At 42.4% G+C, this 23,301-nt stretch overlaps 1 pseudogene and 1 gene segment (V, D, J or C); both read left to right on the top strand.

Moving 5' to 3' along the window:
• Positions 1–19,177: 19,177 nt before the first annotated feature.
• On the top strand, positions 19,178–19,847 carry LOC123943713 (the record flags this gene model as incomplete). The annotated part of the segment is given in 2 exon segments: positions 19,178–19,306; positions 19,408–19,847. Coding segments are annotated over 2 exon segments (567 nt in total), but the record flags the coding sequence as incomplete, so codon positions are not given.
• A 10-nt stretch (positions 19,848–19,857) lies between these two features.
• The window catches only part of LOC123943712, a 70,527-nt pseudogene continuing 67,083 nt past the window's right edge, over positions 19,858–23,301 (top strand).

Below are 23,301 nucleotides of genomic sequence, written 5' to 3'. Positions count from 1 at the left end.
CATGTGTTGGAGAGGATGTGGAGAAAGGTGAACCCTCTTACACTGTTGGTGGGAATGCAAGTTGGTGTGACCACTTTGGAAAAGAGTGTGGAGATTCCTTAGGAAATTAAAAATGGAGCTTCCCCATGACCCTGAAATTGCACTACTAGGTATTTACCCCAAAGATACAGGTGTAGTGAGAAGAAGGGCCATCTCTAACCCAATGTTCATAGCAGCAGTGTTCATAGCACCAATGGCCATGGTAACCAAACTGGAAAGAACCAAGATGCCCTTCAATGAATGAATGGATAAGGAAGATGTGGTCCATGTACACGATGGAGTATTATGCCTCCATCAGAAAGGATGAATACCCAACTTTTTTATCAACAGGGACAGGAATGGAGGAGATTATGCTGAGTAACATAAGTCAAAAGGAGAGAGTCAATTATCATGCAGTCTCACTTATTTGTGGAGCATGAGAAATAACATGGAGGCCATGGGGAGATGGAGAAGAGAAGGGGGTTGGGGGAAATTGGAAGTCGAAATCAACCACGAGAGCCTATGGATTCTGAAAAACAATCTGAGGGTTTTGAAGAGTCAGGGGTGTGGGAGGTTGGGTGAGCCTGGGCGTGGGCATTATGGAGGGCATGTATTGCATGGAGCACTGGGTGTGGTGCATAAACAATGAATTCTGGTGCACTGAAAATAAATTGAAAAAATAACAGATTTTTTTAAAAAAGAAGAATATATGGTCCATATATACAATGGAATTTTATGTTTCCATCATAAAAATGAATACACACGTTTTCTCTCAACATGGATGGGACTCGAGGAAATTATGCTGCGTTAAATTAGGGAATCAGAGGAGAAGATATCTGCAAAAGACATACCTGGTAAAGGGTTATGATCAAAAACCTATAAAGAGCTTACCAATATCAACACCCAAAATATAAATAATGCAGTTAAGAAATGGTCAGGAGACAGCAATAGACACTTATCCAAAGAAGACATGCAGATGGCTAACAGATACATGAAAAGATGCCCAGCATCACTCATTATCAGGGAAGCAAAATCAAAACCACAGTAAGATGCCACCTCATACCTGTCAGAGTGGCTAAAATCCGGGAAGAGAATTCTCAGGCCAATGGCAGTTTCATTAGTGATTCACATCAAATATAATTAGAAACATATCAGAAACTTGGCCACTAGAATGGCTTCTCCCAGGACAAGCAACTGATCCTCACCTTACGGAGAGAGGGAACATTTTCCATACAATAGAATCTATGAATTTATACCCTCCAGAGGAAAAGACCTCGGGGACTTGAGGGCACCTGATAGTAGGGACTTGGTTGAAGATTCCTGCTCACCTTTGAATACAACAAATGTAGGTCAATACTGTAGCCAAGGAACAGAGTGAGGAAGTCAACTATAGGAAATAAGTTTGAGAAGACATTCTTTCAACAGGACGGTCTTTGTGGTCATACTGGAATGGACTTTCCTTGCTTGTTGAATAAATGATGAAAGGTGAAAAAGAGACCCTGTATCTCTTTGACACCAACAGGTACACTGGGACCATCAGGGTGCACTCAAAATCCCAATGACTGAGGAATCAGGGAGCTCATGATACAAGACAAGAGGTTGGTTGAGGGCAGGTCTCCTCTCAAGTGTTCCAGCTCCATGCTCTGCAAACTTACTCCTAACAAGAACACAGTAAACAGTTTGCAAAATCTATGGAAGCACAGAAGAGTCTTCTATTTTTTGAATAAACAATCCAAATGGCAATAACAAAATTTGCCAAGGGCCAAGCACTGGGATAAATATAATTGATGTTGTCGTGGCAATAAATGTGAGTGTAAAAGTACAATGATTTCCATTCCAGAGATGAGGGATTTTCTTTAAGTAACAGCAATATTTCTGATCTCTGGTGCTCCGACTTTAATTCTGTGATTAATAATTCCACTCTTTTATCTTTATTAAGGCTTTCCATTGATGTGTACAGAGAGTTTGAGTGTAAATGTCCTTGTGGTTGTTGATAACCCACACCGTCTCCATCAACTCCGTTAGTCTCTGTCAAGGCTTCTGCATGTCCCCATGTTTCTGTGACAGAAAGACCTGGTATACACACATCAGTGTACCCTGGAAAGTCAGGGAGCCTGCAAATTCCATGTCTAGCTCTATCCTGAAAGTGGTTCAGGGGAGCAACCAGGTCCCATGATGAAGAGGACAGACCAAGACATGGGCGCACTCTCACCTTCTCTGTGCTTTCGGACATTCACACAACCCCTCTGTGCTGCAGTGTGTACCTATCCACCCTTACAATGGTACTAAAATTGCTGCCTACATCACAGATTCTGGGTGATTATATGAAAAAAGGGAGATTTTTGGTGCTAGGAAATTGTTCTAGCAAAATTGCAAAATAAAACAGCAGAGTTTCCTCAAAGATACCATGGTAACCAATCTCCCCCAGGATCCACACAGCTACTCTACGTCACTGCCACCTTGAAGATGCTACCTGTAAAATTTTTTATATACTCAGAGGACGTGCAAATAGGGTCCTCCATCTCCTGATTAAACCAGTGTAGCCTTGGTCCTGCAGCTGGGAGAGGAGTCCGCGCCTGGGATTCCCAGGTGTTCCATTCTATGATACGGACAGAACACAAACAACTCCTATGGACTTAGTGCTTGGCTGGGTTTTCCTTGTTGCATTTTAAAAAGTAATTCATGGTGAACAAGAGACATTGAGGATGTGAGTGGATATGAGTGAAAGAAACCATTGATGTGTGACGGTTTCCTGACTAGGATCTCTTGTGTCTGCAGGTGTCCAGTGTGAGGTGCAACTGGTGGATTCTGGGGGAGACCTGGTGAAACCTGGGGGTCCCTGAGACTCTCCTGCATAGCCTATGAATGCATCTTCAATAGTAATGTCATGAGCTGGGTCCACCAGGCTCCAGGGAAGGGGCTGCAGTAGGTTGCATGCATTAATGCTCATGGACATAGCAGAAGCTTTGCAGACCATGTGAAGGAGCGATTCACCATCTCCAGAGACAATGGCAAGAACGTGCTTTTTCCACAGGTTAACAGCTTGAGAGTCAAGGACAGGGCTGTCTATTAATGTGTAAACCACATACTGAAACTATTTCATTGTGAGCTCAGACACAAATCTGCCTGCAAGGACATAGGAAAGGCTGTGATACAGGGGCAGTAAGGACACCAGGGGACTCTCAGGACACCAGCGGGCAGTCAAGTCACCAAGGGGACCTAGGGGCAGCAGAGGGTGCTCAGGACATTTGAGGTGCTCAGGACATCCTAGAAAATTTGATGAGACCCAGGAGCAGGTGTAGTGGGGGGTGAGGCTTCCATTTGAGAACAGGGATTTAGTCTATAGACTTGTTGGGTCAGTTATGAAAGGAACGAGACTGAGACAAAGTGAAAGTTATGCAAAGCCTTATTCTATGCCAAGCTTTGGATGTTAGACTGACCAGCCAGGGGAACTAGGCTTAGACAAAGTGAAAGTTATTTAAAGCTTTATTCTATGCCAAGCATTAGAAGTCAGACTGACTGGCCAGGGCCGCCTCCGAAGAGAGCAACCCCCCCCCACCCTTTTTCTTACATGCTAGTTTTATAGGGCACAACTGCAGACCTTTACATATGTGGATATGGATGGTTGGATATTTCCACATGTCTGGCCTTCTTTTAGATGTGTGTTTTAGTAATAGTTACCTGGAACTGATATAAACAAAATGTCCTTGTTTTAGGTGTGTGTTTTAGCAACAGTTACCTGGAACTGATATCAATAACTGTTGAGGCATTTATTAAACAAAAAAAAATGTCTACCTAGGCAACATGGAGTCACTATGGCTGAGTAGGCCCAGGCAGGCCCTAGGCGTTTAACAGGTTTTAATGTGGAATTGGCCCCAACAGACTCTCAGTTGAACTCAGGAATATATTACGTTTTTTTCTCCCACCTCTAATTTCTCCTATTCTCTATGCAGCCAAGTAGATGAGAAAACATTGAGTTGAGAAAACGTTCTCCTCATGTAGAGATCTCACCAGTCAATAGGGAACTTCCCTCCCTCAAATTCTATGTCGCATTTTCTTTCTCTGCAAAAGCACAAGCTGGGAATTCCTATCATCCCTGAGAAGCATCTGCACAGCCCAGGCTTTCTGCATGCTGAGTGCTTTTTCTCTGGCCTCGGGGCATACACTGTCTTCATGTGGATATGAGCATCAACCCAGGACATCTGTCACAACTGGCTCTTTGTTCTCCAGGCTACAGTTTCTTCTTTGACTCATTATCTATGTGGGTGGACACTTGTGATCAGGAACTGCCCTTCTGTAAGGACTGCTCACTCTCCTGGATGGAAAAGCAGCCCACCTATTAAGAGGGGCCTCAGATTTATGATGAAACAGGTGAGATGAAAATACAGAGAGGAAAACCCATCCCAGACTTGTTGGGTCCTGTTTTGGGAGGAGTGTCCATGACAGCAGTGTTGGGCATTGTGTCTGAAATATGTTTCCCAACTTCCACACAGGGAATCCATGTGAATCCTGAGATCCAGCTGCTGGAGCCCATATCCCTGCTCGTCCTGTGCTATTCTCCAAATATCCCACAGAAAGCCACAAGCCACCCTGATTTCACTCTGTCCTGTTTCTGACTTCTCTCTCAACCTATTCTGGACAATGAGCCCCATGGGGCTGGAGCCCTGTCATTTTTTCCTGGTCCCTACCAAGTGCCAGATGCAAGTGAGGTTCAATGATGATCATCTAATGGGAGAGGCAAGATGGCAGAGAAATAGGAGACCCTGTTTCAACCAGTCCTCTAATGTGGTCTAAATATATACCAGAACACACTGAACACCCCTGAAATCAGCCTGAGATATAAGATTATATGCTTCTGGATCTGTGGGGTGAGAAGACATCAGTGGAGAGGTAATGTGGAGTGGGAACGCTGGACATATATTGGAAGATAAACGGAAGGGAGAGAGAGCCACCAGGAGTGACACATTTGGAAAGTAATACGCCAATATGAAAGTGCCCGGTTATTGCAGACCAGCATTAACATGGAGTCTGGTTAAAAGCACTCAAAAAGAGCAAAAGATCTTAAGGGGCAAGTGGGGGAATTGGGCGGGAATGGCCAGGGGGCTAAGCCCATTGTCCCAGTGACCATCCACACCAGAAAGAGTCCAGCAGGACCCCCATCCATGGTCCTTGAACAGGTGGCTTTTCACTACTTGCACCACTGCTTGGGCTTAAAGCACTCCCACCGGCGCCAGAGAGAGCCTGGCATTAACTCCGATCAGCATCCCTCAGCCTGCAGCTTTTCTCTGAACTAAGACTTCTGTGACCTGTGTGACTGTGGCGTCTGCACACACCCAGCCCACCCCTGAGAGAACCAGGTGTGAACTCCAGTCTGGGTCCCTTGGCCTGCAGCCTTCTGCTACCTGTGTGGCTGCAGGGTATGAGACCACCCGGTGTAGGCCTAGACTAGGACAGCAGTCCCGGCAAAGACAGCCACCAAAACTGGGCTCCCCAGACCAGTATCACTTGTGGATCTAGTGGCATGGGGGTGCAGAAACAAGTCAGGGCCTCGGGTCATTACTGGGACGGTGGCTGGGGATGCACACAGCCTGTGGGAGATTGCACCATTAAGCAGTGTTTGCAGAGCGGGAGTCTTGTGTGTTGTGGACCACCCAGAGGGGAACAGTGTGAGGTTTCTCTCTGAGATGGAGGTCTGAGTACACAGAGATTCTTTGCTCTGACCCTCTGAAAAAATGCAGAAAGCTGTCAAAGAACAAAAAACCCCAGATAACAAAAGCATGAAAAACTGGTTTCCACAGAACCAAGCCCCATGATAGATCACCCCAAGAAAAACTGACTGGAAAAAAATGTGGCAGGTTCCTCTACCAGAAGACAAGCCAAAAGAACAAGAGGACAACCATCAGAGGGACTCCATAAAATTTTAAAACCCCGGGGCGCTTGGGTGGCTCAGTGGGTTAAAGCCTCTGCCTTCGGCTCAGGTCATGATCCCGGGGTTCTGGGATCAAGCCCCGCATCAGGCTCTCTGCTCGGCAGCGAGCCTGCTTCACCCCTCTCACTCTGCCTGCCTCTCTGCCTACTTGTCATCTCTATGTCAAATAAATAAAATCTTTAAAAAAAATTTTTAAACCCCAATGTCAGGGGGAAACAGCATATTAAGTTCCTGGTATTTCCCCAAAACCTGTATCATTCATAGATACAACTTTTCATTCATTCCTTTTTTCCTTATTTAGTCCTCATGATTCTTGTTCTTTTTTTTTTAACCTATTTACCATTACAACTAGAGGATTAATATAACATATTCTATAAGTTTCTCTTCAGTTTTATTTTTTTCAGTGTTCCAAGATTCATTGTTTATGCACCACACCCAGTGTTCCATACAATATGTGCCCTCCTTAATACCTACCACCAGGCTCACCTATCCCTCAATCCTTATCCCCCCCAAACCCCTCAGGTTGTTTCTCAGAGTTCACAGTCTCTCATAGTTCATCTCCCTCTCCAATTTACCCAACTCCCTGCTCTCCATCTCCCCATGTCCTCCATGTTATTCCTTATGTTCCACAAGTTAGTGAACTCATATGATAATTGACTCTCTCTGCTTGACTTATTTCACTCAACATAACCTCCTCCAGTCCCGTGCATGTTGATACAAAAGTTGGGTATTCATCCTTTCTGATGGAGGCATAATATTCCATCATGTATATGGCCCACAACGTCCTTATCCATTCGTCCATTGAAGGGCACTTGGTTCTTTCCACAGTTTGGCGACTGTGGCCATTGATACTATAAACATTGGGGTACAGATGGCCCTTCATTTCACTACATCTCTCAATGTGGTTTTGATATAAATTTCCCTGAAGCCTAATGATGATGAACACTTTTTCATGTGCCTGTTGTCTATTCATATGTCCCCTTAGAAGTGTCTGTTCATGTCTTCTGCCCATTTTTTTTGATGTGATTATCTGTTTTTTTGAGTGTTGAGTTTGAGTTCTTTCTAGATATTGGATATCAGCCCTTCGTCTGTAATGTCATTTGCAAATATCTTCTCCCATTCCGTGGCTTGCCTCTGTGTTTTCTTGACTGTTTCCTTTTCTGTGCAGAAGCTTTTAATCTTGATGAAATCCCAAAAGATCATTTTGCCTTTTGTTTCATTTGCCTTTGGAGACTCGTCTTGGAAGATGTTGCTTTGCCAGTGTCAGAGAGGTTACTGTCTATGTTCTCCTCAAGGATTTGGTTGGATTCCTATCTCACATTGAGCTCTTTCATCCATCTTGAGTTTATATTTGTGTATGGTGTAAGCAAATGGTTGTTTCATTCTTCTGTATATAGCTGTCTAATTTCCCCAGCACCATTTATTGAAGAGACCGTCTTTTTTCCATTGGATATTTTTTCCTACTTTGTCAATTACTTGATCATAGAGTTGAAGGTCCATATCTGGGCTCGCTACTCTGTTCCACTGGTCTAAGTGTCTGTTCTTGTGCCATTACCATGCTGTCTTGGTGATCATTACTCCGTAATATAGCTTGGAATCAAGCAACATGATGGCCCCAGCTTTGTTATCCTTTTTCAACATTTCCTTGTTGATTCGGGATCTTTCCTGGATCCATGCAAATTTTAGTATTGTTCATTCCAGCACTTGATCAGGATGACATTGAAAGTATAGGTTGTTCTTGGCGACATAGATTTGTTAACAATATTTATTCTTCCATACCATGAGCATGAAATATTTTTCCATCTTTTTGAGTCTTCCTCCATTTCTTTCATAAGTGTTCTGTAGCTTCTGGAGTACAGATTCTTTACTTCTTTAGATTTATTTCAAGGTATCTTATTGATTTTTGTGCTATTATAAATAGAATTGATTTTCAAATTTCTCTTTCTAGAGGTTCATTGTTAGTGTATAGAAAAGCATCTAATTTCTTTGCATTTTTTTTAATCCTGCCACATTACTGTATTGCTGCATGATTTCTAGTTGTTTGGGGGTGGAGTCTTTTGGGTTTCCCACATCTTCCAGTCCTGTCCATGTTGCTACAAAAGTTGGGTATTCATCCTTTCTGATGGAGGCATAATACTCCATAGAGTATAGGGACCACATCTTTCTTATGCATTCGTCCATTGAAGGGCATCTTGGTTCTTTCCACAGTTTGGAGACCGTGGCCATTGCTGCAATAATCATTGGAGTACAGATGGCCATTCTTTCACTACATCTGTATCTTTGGAGTAAATACCCAGTAGTGCATATGCAGGGTCATAGGGAAGCTCTATTCTTAATTTCTTCAGGAATCTCCACACTGTTCTCCAAAGTGGCTGCACCAACTTGCACTCCCACCAACAGTGTAAGAGGCTTCCCCTTTCTCCACATCCTCTCCAACACATGTTGTTTTCTGTCTTGCTAATTTTGGCCATTCTAACTGGTGTCAGGTGGTATCTCAATGTAGTTTTAATTTGAATCTCCATGCTGGCTAGTGATGATGAACATTTTTTCATGTGTCTGATAGTCATTTGTATGTCTTCATTGGAGAAGCCTGTTCATATCTTCTGCCCATTTTTTGATATGATTATCTGTTTTGTGTGTGTTGAGCTTGAGAAGATCTTTATAGATCCTGGATATCAATCTTTTGTGTGTACTGTCATTTGCAAATATATTCTCCTATTCCGTGGGTTGCCTCTTTGTTTTGTTGACTGTTTCCTATTTTGTGCAGAAGCTTTTGGTCTTGATGAAGTCCCAAAAGTTCATTTTTGCTTTTGTTTCCTTTGCCTTTGGAGACATGTCTTGAAAGAAGTTGCTGTGGCTGATATAGAAGAGTTTACTGCCTATATTCTCCTCTAGAATTCTGATGGATTCCTGTCTCATGTTGAGGTCTTTTATCCTTTTCGAGTTTATCTTTATGTACAGTGTGAGAGAATATTCAATTTTCATTCTTCTACACGTAGTGGTCCAATATTCCCAGCATTATTCATTGAATAGACTGTCTTTTGTCCACTGTATATTTTTTCTTGTTTTGTTGAAGATTATTTGACCATAGAGTTGAGGGTTCATATCTGGGCTCTCTACTCTGTTCCAATGGTCTATGTGTCTGTTTTTGTGCCAGTACCATGTTGTCTTGGTGATTACAGGTTTGTTGTAATGCTTGAAATAAGTTCTGGGTTTTTTTTCCCCCCATATTTCCTTAGCAATTCAGGGTCTCTTCAGATTCCGTGTGCAAATTTTAGGATTGTTTGCTCCAGCCCTTTGAAAAATGTGAAAAATGTGGCTGGAATTTTGATCGGAATGGCATTGAAAGTTTAGATTGCTCTAGGCAGTATAGAATAAACATTTTTATTCTTCCGATCCATGAGCATGGAAGGGTCTTCCATCTTTTTGTGTCTTCTTTGATTACTTTCATGAGTGTTCTGTGGTGCCTTGAATACAGATCCTTTACCTCTTAGGTTAGGTTTATTCCCAGGTATCTTATGGTTCATGGTGCTATAGTAAATGGAATCGATGCTCTAATTTCCCTTTCTGTATATTCATCATTAGTGTATAAGAAAGCAACTGATTTATGTACATTGATTTTGTATCCTGCCACATTACTGAATGGCTGTATGAGTTATGGTAGTTTGGGGGTGGAGTATGTAGGGCTTTTCATATAAAGAGTCATGTCATCTGTGAAAAGAGAGAGTTTGACTTCTTCACTGGCAATTTGAATACCTTTTATTTCTCTTTGTTGTCTTATTGCTGTATTAGGACTTCTAATACTATGCTAGGCAAGAGTGGTGAGAGTGGGCATCCTTATCATAATGGTGATCTCAAGGGGAAGGCTGTACGCTTTTTCCCATTGAGGATGATATTTCCTGTGGGTTTTTCATATATAGATTTGATGAAGTTGAGGAATGTTTTCTCTATCCCTGTACTTTGAAGCATTTTAATCAGGAACAGATGCTGTACCTTGTCAAATGCTTTTTCTGCATCAATTGAGAGGACCATGTGGTTCTTCTGTCTTCTCTCATTGATTTGTTCTATCACATTAATTGATTTGTGAATGTTGAACCATCCTTGTTACCCAGGGATGAATCCCACCTGGTCATGGTAGATAATCTTTTTAATGTGCTGTTCGATCCTATTAGCTAAGATCTTGTTGAGAATCTTGGCATCCATACTCATCAGGGATATTGATTTGAAATTCTCCTTTTTGGTGGGGTCTTTGCCTGGTTTGGGGATCAGGGTAATACCATATTCATAAAAAGAGTCTGGAAGTTTTCCTTCTGCTTCAGTTTTTGAAACATCTTCAGGAGAATAGGTATTATTTCTTCTTTGAACGTTTGGTAGAATTCTCCAAGGAATCCATCAGTTCCTGGGGATGATATGCAGGGAATAATCTCAGTCTTTTGGTTTTGGTTCAGCCATGATTTGTGAGCCAGTATGTGGTCAATTCTGGAAAGGTTCCATGTGCACTCAAGAAGAATGAGTATTCTGTTGTTTGAGGGTGGAATGTTCTTTATGTATTGATTCGGTCCATCTGGTCCACTATGTCATTCAATGCTCTTGTTTCTTTATTGGTTTTCTGCTTGGACGACCTGTCCATTACTGAGAGTGGCATGTTAAGATCTCCTATTACTAGTGTATTCATATCGGTATGGCTTTTTTTTTTTTTTTTGACAGATAGAGATCACAAGTAGGCAGAGAGGCAGGCAGAGAGAGAGGAGGAATCAGGCTCCTGATTAGAAGAGAGCCCAATTTGGAGCTCGATCCCGGGTTCCAGGGATCATGACCTGAACTGAAGGCAGTGGCCTTAACCCACTGAGTCACCCAAGCACCCCTCATTATGACTCCTTATCTTGATTAACAGTTGTCTTATGTAGTTGGCTGCTCCCTTATTGGTGGCATAAATATTTACAATTGTTAGGTCATCTTGGTGGATAGTCCCTTTAGGAAATATGTAGTGTCCTACTGCATCTCTGACTACAGTCTTTAGTTTAAAATCTAATTTATCTGCTATGAGAATCCCTACCCCAGCCTTCTTTTGAGAACAATTGTCATGAAAGATGCTTCTCCATCACTTCACTTTCAGTCTGGGTGTATCCTTAGGTTTAAAAATGGGTCTCTTTTAGACAACATATGGATGGGTCCTGTTGTTTTATCCAATATGCAACCCTGTGCCTCTTTAGGGCCGCATTTAAGCCATTCACGTTGAGAGTGATTATTGAGAGATATGTTTTTGTTGACATCGTGTTACCTGTGAAGTCATTGTTTCTATAGACTGTTTCCATATATTTATGTTCAATGATATTCTTGGGTCTTTTCCTCTTTTATGTAACCCCCCTTAATATTTCTTGTAGTGCCGGCTTGGTGGTCACATACTCTTTTAAACATTGCTAGTCTTGGAAGCTCTTTATCTCTGCATCCATTTTGAGTGTCAATCTTGCTGGGTAAAGTATTCTTTGCTGCATGTTCTTCTCATTTAGTGCCCTGAATATGTCTTTCCAGCCCTTTCTGGCCTGCCAGGTTTCTGTGGACTGGTCTGACGTTATTCTGATGGGTCTTCTTCTGTATGTAAGGAATTTCTTTCCCCTAGTGGCTTTAAAGAGCTCCTATCTAAAATTATGATTCATCATTTTCACAGTCAGGTGTCTCAAGGTCTTTCTAGATTCTATGATCTTGGGGGCAGACCTTTCGGCCTAGAGGACAGAAATTCTGGTTCCATTCACCATATTGGGAAAATTTTCATGGAGAATTTGTTCAAGTATATACTCTAGTCTTCTTTCTTTCTACTCCCCCTCAGGGATTCCAATAATTCTGATGTTTGAACATTTCATGGCATCATTTCTTTCCCTAATTCTGTTTTCGTGGCTTCTAAGCTGTTTGTTCCAGACCTCCTCCTGATCCTTTTTCTCTCAGTTTGTCCCCTAGATCACTAATTCTATCTTCTACCCCAGTTACCCTAGCTGTTAGAGAGTTTGGATTAGATTTGAACTCATTGAGAGCATTATGAACATTATCCCTGGTTGCTTTTAGTTCTTCCCTAATCAATTCCATGTTGTCATTAATGGCTTTTTCTAACCTAGCCATTGTCTCAATAATTGTTAGCCTGAATTCCCTTTCCAACATACTGTTTATCCATATCCAATAGGTCTGATGGAGAGGGCATAGTCTCTGAATTTTTCCTCTATTGGGCATCCTCCTCCTAGTCATTTTGGTGAGAAATGGCTGAAGGGATGTGCAGCTGAATATATCAACCATGATCCAGGGAAGATGCACCCTGGAACACTTCTGAGCAATCAGGAGTCCCCACCATAAAGAAAGAAAAAAGAAAAAGAGAGAGAGAGAGAGAGAGGAAAAAAAATGAAAGGAAAAAAAAGAGAAGATCCAGCCAGAATGGGCCCCAAAGTTACGATTTATAAAGTATACAAACAAAAAGGGACAAACAAAAAGACCAACAAAAGTAAATGGCAATCCATCAGAAAGGATGAATACCTAACTTTGTAGCAACATGGACGGGACTGGAAGAGATTATGTTGAGTGAAATAAGTCAATCAGAGAGAGTCAAGTATCATATGGTCTCACTTATTTGTGGAGCATAACAAAGAACATGGAGGACATGGGGAGATGGAGAGGAGAGGGAGTTGAGGGAAATTGGAAGGGTAGGTGAACCATGAGAGACTATGGGCTCTGAAAAACAATCTGAGGGGTTTGAAGGGGCGGGAGGTGGGAGGTTGGGTACCAGGTGGTGGGTAATAGGGAGGGCACGTATTGCATGGAGCACTGGGTGTGCTGCAAAAACAATGAATACTGTTATGCTTAAAAGAAATTAAAAAAAAAGTAATGGTAAGAAAAAATAGAGCCCAGCCTAAATGAACCCCAAGTACAAGACTGATATAGTACCAGAACAAAAACAAATACACAGAAACATTGACAGAAGAAAAAGATGGGAGGGTGGTTATAAATTCTCAGTATGGGGGAGGAAGGTCATTTTGACTCTCCTGCATGCATCTTGATATCTTTGTTAAAGGATTCAACTTTCCCAGGATAAAGGGGGATTAAAACTGATTTATATATAAAGGTAGTATTGATTGGGTAAAGAAGATTACCTTGAAGGTTATCTCTACATGAATATTTAAAAAATAGAAAAGGAAAAGGAAACAGTCATATTTATCAAAAAAAAGTTCAAGTTAAATTATTAGTATGGGATTTGTTGTATGGAACATCTCAAGGCGTTTCGTTGCCTGGTGAGGCTCCCAGCCCCTCATGGGAGCTGGACCCCATGCATTCTCAGGTATGCTGGTGGCTCAGGGACAAAGACCTGGTGCTCCACCACACTCTCTCTGGCTCAGCGCCAGGAGTGGCTGTCCTGGGTGTGGGGACTTAAGCCCCTGTCCCTAACTGCCCTGATTCCCACAATTTCCCCCTGGGATCCTTTGCTGTTTTTGAGTGCTTTCAAACAGACTCCAAGTTAATGCTGGTCCCCAGATGCAGGGCACTTTCATATTGGGCTATTACTTTCCAATGGGTTGCTTCTGGTGCCTCCATTCCCTTTTGTTTATCTTCCGATATTAGCCCGACATTCCCACTCTGCTTTACCTGCCCACTGGCGTCTTCTGCCCCCGTAGAGATCCAGATGTGTACAATTCTGCTCTCAGGCTGATTTCATGGGTGATCAGAGTTCTTTGATAGATAATCAGCCCACTTTAGGGTACAGGTTGAAACGGCGCCTCCTCCTACTTTCCCGCCGTCTTGTCTCCACCTCCATAATGAATTCTTCCTAAATAGAATATAGATCACAAATAAATAAAATATATATAAATGAAAAATGTAAAAATAGAAAAATAACAATGTGTATTTATAAAAATTAAATCTAAAAAATATAGAGAGGAAGTAATATAAAATGTAAAGAAAGATGAATCAGAAAATAAATAAAAATAAAAATAAAAAAATCTTAAGAATCAAAAGAAAGAAATATAACCCTACTTCCCCAGGAACTGAAAGTGTGCCACACTCTATGATCATTACACTTGGTGAGATGGAATTGTTCTGTGGATCATCTGCTGGAGGTGCCTGTTGTGGTTATTCTCAGGGGTTTTGCCCTCATGGAAATGCACATCTTGGTAGCAGGGGACAGGGCTTCGTGTAAGCAGGTCTGTCCTCCACTAGGTGTCACTGTTTTGCTTCCTGATGGCACTGATGTGTAGGTTGAATATGGCATCTGCTCTGTAGGTAGAGGCTGAAATGTCAAATACACCCAACTCTTCAGTGAGTCCTCACAGAAAAGCAACCAACCCCTTCCTCTCCAACGTTTCCATCTGAAACCCATGTTCACCCTACTTGTGTCTGAGTTGCTGTATCTCAAGCACATGATTGAGTTTCAAAACTTCAAAGTTAGGGACTCCTATGGTGTGGACCCATGCTATTCTTCCAGGGGAGAGTTTCATACCTTTTTTCATTTGTGCACAGGTCTCAGGAAAGAGGTCACATGTCCAGATTGTGGTTCACCGTTTATGGAAAATCAGAGCAGAAAGCCTGCAGTTAGACTCACTGTTCAACCGGGTTCCAGGCTCTTTGCCTAGTGTCTGTGCATCACAATGGTGCCAAACATCCTTCTTGTGACTCAGCAGACCTCAGACCTGGAATTCTGCCCCACTTTGCCACTTCAGCATCTTTATGCCAGGCACATCCCCATGGTAGCACACTTCTAAAAGTTAGGGTTCCTGTACTAGAGGCAGAAAGGACTTCTCCCAAGATCATAGAATCTAGAAAGATCTCAAGGCACCTGACTGTGAAAATGAAGAATCATAATTGTAGACAGGAGCTCTTGAAAGCAGCTAGGGGGAAGAAATTCCTTATGTACAGAGGAATGCCCATCAGAATAATGTCAGACCTGCCCACAGAACCCGGGCAAACCAGAGAGATCTGGCAATACATATTCAGGGCAAAAAATAAGAAGAGCATGCAGCCAAGAATACATTATCCAGCAAGACTGACATTCAAAATGGATGGAGAGATACCAATCTTCCAAGACCAGCAAGGTTTAAAAGAGTATGTGACCACCAAGCTAGCACTGCAAAAATTTTAAGGGGGGATTCTATAAAAGGGGAAAAAAGGCAAGAATATAATTGAACAGAAATATATGGAGACAATCTATAGAAACAAAGAATTCACAGGTAACACCATGTCAATAAATATGTATCTCTCAAGAAGTACTCTCAGTGTGAATGGCCACAATGCTCCCATAAAATGGCACAGAGTAGCAGATTGGATAAAATGACAGGTCCCATCCATATTTTGTCTAAAACTGTTCCACTTTGAACCTCAGGAGAGACTGAAAGTGAAGGGATGTAGAGGCATCTTTCATGCCAATGGGCCTCAAAAGAAGGCCGGGGTGGCAATTTTCATATGAGATATTTGAACCTAAAGATGCACCCAGACTGAACGTGAAGGGATGGAGAAGCATCTTTCATGCCAATGGGCCTCAAAAGAAGGCCAGGGTAGTGATTCTCATATCAGATAAATTAGATTTTAAACTAAAGACTGTAGTCAGAGACACAGAAGGACACTACATCCTTCTTAAAGGGACTATCCACTAAGATGATCTAACAATTGTAAATATCTATGCCCCCAATATGGGAGCAGCCAATTACATAAGAAAACTATTAATCAAGATAAAGAGTCATATTGATATGAATACAATAATAGTAGGAGATCTTAACACGCCTCTATCAGTAATAGACAGATCATCGAAGCAGAAAATCAATAAAGAAACAAAAGCATTGATTGAAACATTGGACCAGATGGAGCTCATAGATATATACAGAACATTCCATCCTAAAACAACAGAATACTCATTCTTCTCAAGTGCACATGGGACCTTCTCCAGAATAGACCACATACTGTTTCACAAATCAGGACTCAACCGATACCAAAAGACTGATATTATTCCCTGCATATTCTCAGATCACAAAGCTTTGAAACTGGAGATAAATTAAATTTTAAACTAAATACTATAGTCAGAGATACAAAAGGACACTACATCATTCTTAAAGGGTCTACCCACCAAGAAAATCTAACAATTGTAAATATTTATGCCCCCAATATGAGAACAGCCAATTACATAAGAAAACTTCTAATCAAAATAAAGTCATATTGGTAAAAATGTATTAACAGTAGGAGATCTTAGCACACCACTCTCAGTAATAGATCATTAAAGCAGAAAATCAATAATGAAACAAGAGCATTGAATGACACATTGGACAAGATGGACCTCATAGATATATTCAGAGCATTCCTCCCTAAAACAACCGAATACTCATTCTTCTCGAGTGCACATGGAACCTTCTCCAGAATAGACCACATACTGGGTCACAAATCGGGACTCAACTGATACCAAAAGACTGAGACTATTCCCTGTATATTCTCAGATCACAAAGCTTTGAAACTGGAGCTCAACCACAAGGGAAAATTTGGAAGGAAGTTAAACACCTGGAAGCTAAAGACCACCTTGCTTAAGAATGCTTGGATCAACCAGGAGATCAAAGAAGAACTTAAACAATTCATAGAAACCAATGAGAATGAAGACACATCGGTACAAAACCTGTGGGATACAGCAAAGGTGTTCCTAAAGAGGAAAGGCATAGCCATGCAAGCCTCCCTTAAAAAACTGAAAAATCTAGAATATGCCAGCTGTCTCTACATCTTAAAGAACTAGATAATCAACAACAAATTAAACCAACTCCACACAGAAAAAGGGAATTAATCAAGATTAGAGCAGAGATCAATGAGATAGAAGCTAGATATACAGTAGAACTTATGAATGAAACCAGAAGATGGTTTTTGAACAAACCAATAATATGGATGAACCATTGTCCAAACTAACCCAAAAGAAAAGAAAGCCCAAATTAACAAAATTATGAATGAAAAGGGAGAGATCACAACTAACACATCATCACTAGCTATTAGGGAAATTCAAATCAAAAGCACATTGAGAGGGGCACCTGGGTGGCTCAGTGGGTTAAGGCCTCTGCCTTTGGCTTGGGTCATGATCCCAGGGTTCTGGGATCGAGTCCCACATTGGGCTCTCTCCTCAGCAGGGAGCCTGCTTCCCTCCCTCTCTCGCTGGCTGTCTCTCTGCCTACCTGTGATCTCTGTCTGTCAAATAAATAAATGGGATTTTTTTTAAAAGCACATTGAGATACCACCTTACACCAGTTAGAATGGCCAAAATTAACAAGACAGTGAACAACGTGTTTTGGAGAGGATGTGGAGAAAGGGGAACCCTCTTACAATGTTGGTGGGAATGCAAGTTGGTGCAGCCACATTGAAGAACAGTGTGGAGATTTCTTAGTAAATTAAAAATGGAGCTTCGCTATGACCCTGAAATTGCACCATTGTTTACTTACCCCAAAGATACAAATGTAGTGAAAAGAAGGACCATCTGTACCCCAATCTTCAAAGCAGCAATGGCCACAGTCGCCAAACTGTGGAAAGAACCAAGATGCCCTTCAAAGGACGAATGGATAAAGAAGATGTGGTCCATACACTCTATGGAGTATCATGCCTCCAGAAAGGATGAATTCCCAACATTTGTATCAACATGGACGGGACTGTAAGAGATTATGCTGAATTAAGTAAGTCAAGCAGAGAAAGTCAATTATCGTATGGCTTCATTTACTTGTGGAGCATAAGAAATAACACGGAGGTCATGGGGAGATGGAGAGGAGAAGGGATTTGGGAAAATTGGATGGGGAGAAAAACCACGAGAGACTGTGGGGTCTGAGAAAGAGACTGAGTGTTTTGGAGGGGTGAAGGGTGGGGGGTTCGGTGAGCCTGGTTTTGGATATTATGGAGGGCATGTACTGCATGGAGTACCGGGTGTGGTGCATAAGCAATGAATTGTGGAACACTGAAAAATAATAAAATAATGTATGCATAAACAAACAAAAAATAAATAAGCAAGTAAGTAAATAAATAAATAAGAGAACTTATTACCAGCAACCTTATGTTACTGATTTAAGCATCTTGGAAAAATGGACTCCTTCCTTGAAAGTTACAAACTGCTAAGACTGAAACAGGAAGAAACATACAATCTTAATAGACCAATAACCATCAAGGAAATAAATGCCCTAATCAACTGGTGCAGTAGGACCATCTGGGGATGCTCACAAACACCAGGGTTTCTCAGGAACCATGGAGCCCATGGTCCAGGGTGATGGTTGTTTGAAGACTGTCTTCTCTCAAGGGTTTTCAGCTCCATGCTCTGCAAACTTTTTCATGACACAGACACAGTAAGTGATTTGGAAAAGATGTTGAAACACAGAAGTGTCTTCCTTTATTGGAATCAATCATCATACGAAAATCAATAATCTGCAAAGTGCAAAGTATTTGGAAAACATTAAGTGTATGGTCTTGACAATAATTTTGAGATTAGAAACACAATAATCTCCATTTCATAGATGAGTTTCCCTAAATAACAGCATCCGTTGTGATCTCAGTGATTCTGAGTTTTATTGTTTACTAATTATTCTACCGTTTTATTTTTATTGACACTATCCACGGATAAGTGTAGAAAGATCAAGTGTAAATGTTCCTTTTGGTTGTTGAAAACCCGCAGTGTTTCCATCATCTCTGTGATTCTCTGTCTAGGATTCTCATTGTCTCCCAGTTTCTGATATAGAAAAAGGTGGTATTGACCCATAAGTTTATTTGGGAATTGATATACATACATATGCATATACATATACACATACTTATGCATCATATACATATGCATACATATGGCCAACCCTGACCTGGAGGTGGTGCAGGGGAACTGGCAGGTCCCATGGTGGGGAGCAAAGACCCAGGAAAGTCTCACTCTCACCTGTTGTGTGTTCTTTGACATACAGAAAGCCCACCTGTTATCCACTGTGTAATGATCCACCTGTATAAATGGTGATAAATTGGCACCTTACTCACATGATTGGAGGATGTAAGTATAAATAAAAAATATAATGGTTGCTATGTAATAACAATATCAAAATCACATAATGAGAAAGAACAATGTTGTGGAAGATATCATGTCTATAAAACTCTGCCAGGATCCTCACACCTGCTTGGATTGTCTGCCGTCTTGAGGATGCTACCTGCCAAATTTCCTTTATAGTGAGAGGACATGCAAATAGGACCCTCCCTCTGCTAATTAAAACAGCCCAGCACAGATCATGCGGCTGGGAGAGGAGCCCCAGCCCTGGTATTCTCAGGTGTTCCATTCACTGATAAGGACAGAATACAGAAACCTCACTATGGCGTTTGTGCTCAGCTGGGTTTTCCTTGTTATGGTTTTAAAAGGTAATTCGTGGAGAACAAGAGACATTGAGTATGAGAATGGATAAGAAGGAGATAACTGTGGTATTTGACAGTTTCCTGACTAGGATGTCTTGTGTCTGCAGGTGCCCAGTGTGAGATGCAGTTAATGGAGTCTGGGGGAGACCTGGTGAAGCCTGGGGTGTCCCTGAGACTCTCCTGTGCAGCCTCTGGTTTCACCTTCAGTGGCTATGGTATGAGCTGGGTCCGCCAGGCACCGGGGAAGGGGCTAGAGTTGGTCTCAAATATTGACGCTGGTGGAAGTAGCACAAGCTACGCAGACTCTGTGAAGGGCCGATTCACCATCTCCAGAGACAACGCAAAGAACACGCTATATCTTCAGATGAACAGCCTGAGAACTGAGGACACAGCCATATATTTCTGTGCAAAAGGCACTGTGAAGGGACTCCAATGTGAGCCCAGACACAAACCCCATGGTAGGAGGGGATCTGATCACCAGGGGGTGCACACTACTCACCCTTTCTGTTTTAAGCACCAGAAGCAGCTGCAGATGGATGTTATGGGCAGGTTTCCTGTCAGGGTCTGGTGTTTCCTCTCTATTTACAACTTTTCCCCCAGAGAGCATCCCTGGGCATGTGATTCCATGCTTACCCCTTCCCTCTCTGACTTAATAAAAATAAACATTGGAGAACAACTGTATTAACAAGAACAAAAGTCTGTGTCACTTGCACTTGCTTGTTCCTGTCCCCCTAAATATCAATGATTTACAAACATCTTCATGCACATCATCTGACTATTTTCAGGATTCCCAGGTACAAACACTATGCATCAAGGGAGCACCCAGATAAACATTCAAGCTTGCTAGAAACAGCCTAAAGTGCACGCAGGACATGAGGCTACAGAGGCATCAACAATCCAAAGAAGGGAAGTAAGAGCTCTGTATTCCATTGTCTTGAGTCATGCTCACAGCATCAATATTATTGACAGACTGGCAAAGCAGAGAGAAACCCACAGGACATGGTGTGGATGTGGAGTCTGAAGATCACAGAGACACACCCAGACAACACAGGCACGAGAACTTAAAACCTTCATCACCTTCACCGTTGTGTCTGCTGAGAGCAAGGAAGGCCTATCAGCAAGCCATAAATTCTTCATGAGTCAGGGAAGGACACTGTTTCACTGTGTGTGCTGTGGGTCAGTGTCAGGGATGGGGTCATGCTTATTGGAGGCCCTTCTATAGGACCAATCTCCCACCTTCATCAAAGGAGGGAGAACTCAGGGGATTTTGTTGGATTTCCCATATGTGAGGTTGGAGGAGAAGAGTGAGGGATGAAGGTCAAGGAGCTTGCAGGCAATAATCAAAGGATACTTTGTGATGACTGACTCCACTAAACAAGTGTGAAATCTAGGAGAATAAACTAGAGAAACTGCCATTCTAAGTAGACAATGGGCCAAATCCTTGGAAAATGAGAAGAATTTCACAGGGAAGCAGCCCAAGTTGTGCAATCCAATTAGAAGTGGATGGAGGTCTTTTCCAGTGTTTCAGGTGGAAGCTGTCCACTCCATAAGGTCACCAGTTGGGTCTGAAGATTATGTGTTTACTATGTGCGTGTAAATATCAGCTTCTGCTGGATCCATGAGAATCTTTAAGTAGACCTACTGGATGGGAGGGACCTTCCACCTGCAGGAAAATTGCTAATTGATCCTTCAACTGCTGACATCAGCTCATTATGTGTGACCTTACTATCTCTAGGTAGAAACCTACATGCGAATGTGATGGGGCAAGTAGATGAGACCTTAGGTCAGGAAGGTGCAGACTCATTATGAGATCGATGTCCTTATACACTGGGACAGGGAATCCTCCCTGCACTCTGAACCCATGTGAGGTGACCGTGAAAGGATAAATTAGGATGTGGGTGATTTCCAGACACCAAATCTGTCTGTCCCTGACCTGGGACTTCCCGAATCCAGAACTGTGGAAAATCACTGTCTGTTGTTTAAAACCACCCAGTTCATGTACATTGTTATAGCAGCTGGAACGGACAAAGACATAAGTGACACGGATAAGTAAACCTAAGCACGGATGCTCTAGAGGTTTTCTGCTGTGTTTGTTCTGAAAAATACATGATAAGGTCCTCCAATAGGGACAAGGGCAGATTTCTCACATATTCCCTCCTGAATGTAGACCTAACCATTGACTATCGTAGGATTCTGTGAAAAAGACACAGTGCACACACAGAAGAAATTTTACACAGGAGAATCACAGTTTTGGAAAGAGTGTGAAACTTCAGATGAAGGATGCGATTGTTCCAAACTTTCCAGAAGATGTAGACATGATAAGCCTATGGGATTTGAGTCTGAACATCTCCTTACAGAGTGGTGTTGTACTGTGACTCTCCCTCAGATTGAGAGGGTAGATTCCACTGGCCATGTTCATTACTGGAAACCATCAACTACCTGTTGAAATTTACTCATTTTATTAGTATGGAATTCTTTTTCTAATGGGTTCCTGCACTAACCATGGAATATGTCCTAGACTCAAACCAGACATTGTGGCAATGTGCACAAAAATCACAGACTCCCGTTAGCCACACATGCATGTTGTTTGGTTCCTGGGGATGAGCACCCCCTAGAAAATCACCAACGCTGACATAAACATCAGCGTACCTGTTATATTTCCTTCTCTGTGAGCCGTGATGTCAGCTGCTCTCCATGCAAGTTCACACACACCCTGTAGCCAGGGTGGACAGTCACCTCTGTGCAGATTAAGGGACCAGAGAACACCTAGTGAGTATGAGACTCCCCTGTGGACCTGGAGGTCAAGATGGTCTCTTCCCCTCTGCAGTCCCATAGCAGGTACGCCCAGTCTTCCAGGACCTCATACAGGGTCTAGATGTGTCATCATAATTGGAAATTCCAACATTTCATGGTCTCCAATCCACTCATCATGTGGTAGTTTATTCATTATTAAATATACACTAACAACCTACAGGGGAGCCAGGAGACAAGATTCTGTGACCACGGCTCTGTTCATGAAGACACAGTGATAAGGGCTTTCACAGAGGACTGGTTTAAATCACTCAGTGCAGTGATGAGGACACAGGTTAAACGTAGTGACATGACCCGCCCCATCACAGGGGTGTGAAGTGTCGTTGCAGAACCAGAGAAGGTGTTAATGTGTAAATGTGGCACTCAGAGACAAGGGTTCACCCAGAAGACTACAGGGAGGTGACACTGATTGCAGCAATTACAAAATGTAACATCCCTGCCATCCTATTAGCTACTTTACACATGAATGCACCTGGTGGTGAAGCTGCTTCAGGGCTTGAAGTCCACTCATGATACGTGAGTCAGGGGAGCAGTGGAGCAGCTCTTACTTACGAGATGCAGTGGAATAAACAGTGTTGACAAATTTCAACAGGATTTGTACATGTAGCTGCTCTCCCCAAACTTGTACGTGCAGGACTTGAACCATGAGAGGATGGAGGAAGGGGTGGTGAGAAAAGGTTCCCCAACAGTGTGGAGCTCCCGGTTTGTGGTGGGGATTCATGAATGCTGAAGTTGCATAGGGCACTTGATATTAGATTGTTATGTTTTATGGTGTTTGTTTCCACCTGTAGATGATCACATCCTCTCTTTGCAAAGCCTTTGCTGTAGGGTGTGTTACTCTCTTCCTGGCTCCAGTGGAAAGCTGGAGTTGTCTGGATAGTAGCAGTGAAGTGTGTCTCTGCTGGCCAAGTGAGTGTCCAGATTCCTCCAGAAATCCCATTTCTGTTCCCTGACTGGCACTGTGATCTCCTTGAGCTGTCCCATGTAGAATCTACTTCTCTTCTTTCCAGGTGACAGTCGTTAACGTGGTGGAAGGGGTGGGACCACAAGGATGCTCAGACTTGATGACCCGGCCTTAGCTTCCGGTGTCCACTAGGAATACAGGTCTGGGAAAGGCTTGAACATGTCCTGCCCCTCCTCCACTAGAGATCCAAGTACATGTATTCTTACCTGTCTCCGGGTACACAGTC

This window comes from Meles meles, chromosome 6 (assembly GCF_922984935.1).
Source record: "Meles meles chromosome 6, mMelMel3.1 paternal haplotype, whole genome shotgun sequence".
In the NCBI taxonomy this organism is placed as follows: Eukaryota; Metazoa; Chordata; class Mammalia; order Carnivora; family Mustelidae; genus Meles; species Meles meles.
The sequence above is the reverse complement of the archived record's forward strand: the minus strand, read 5'-3'. Positions and strand labels throughout refer to the sequence as shown.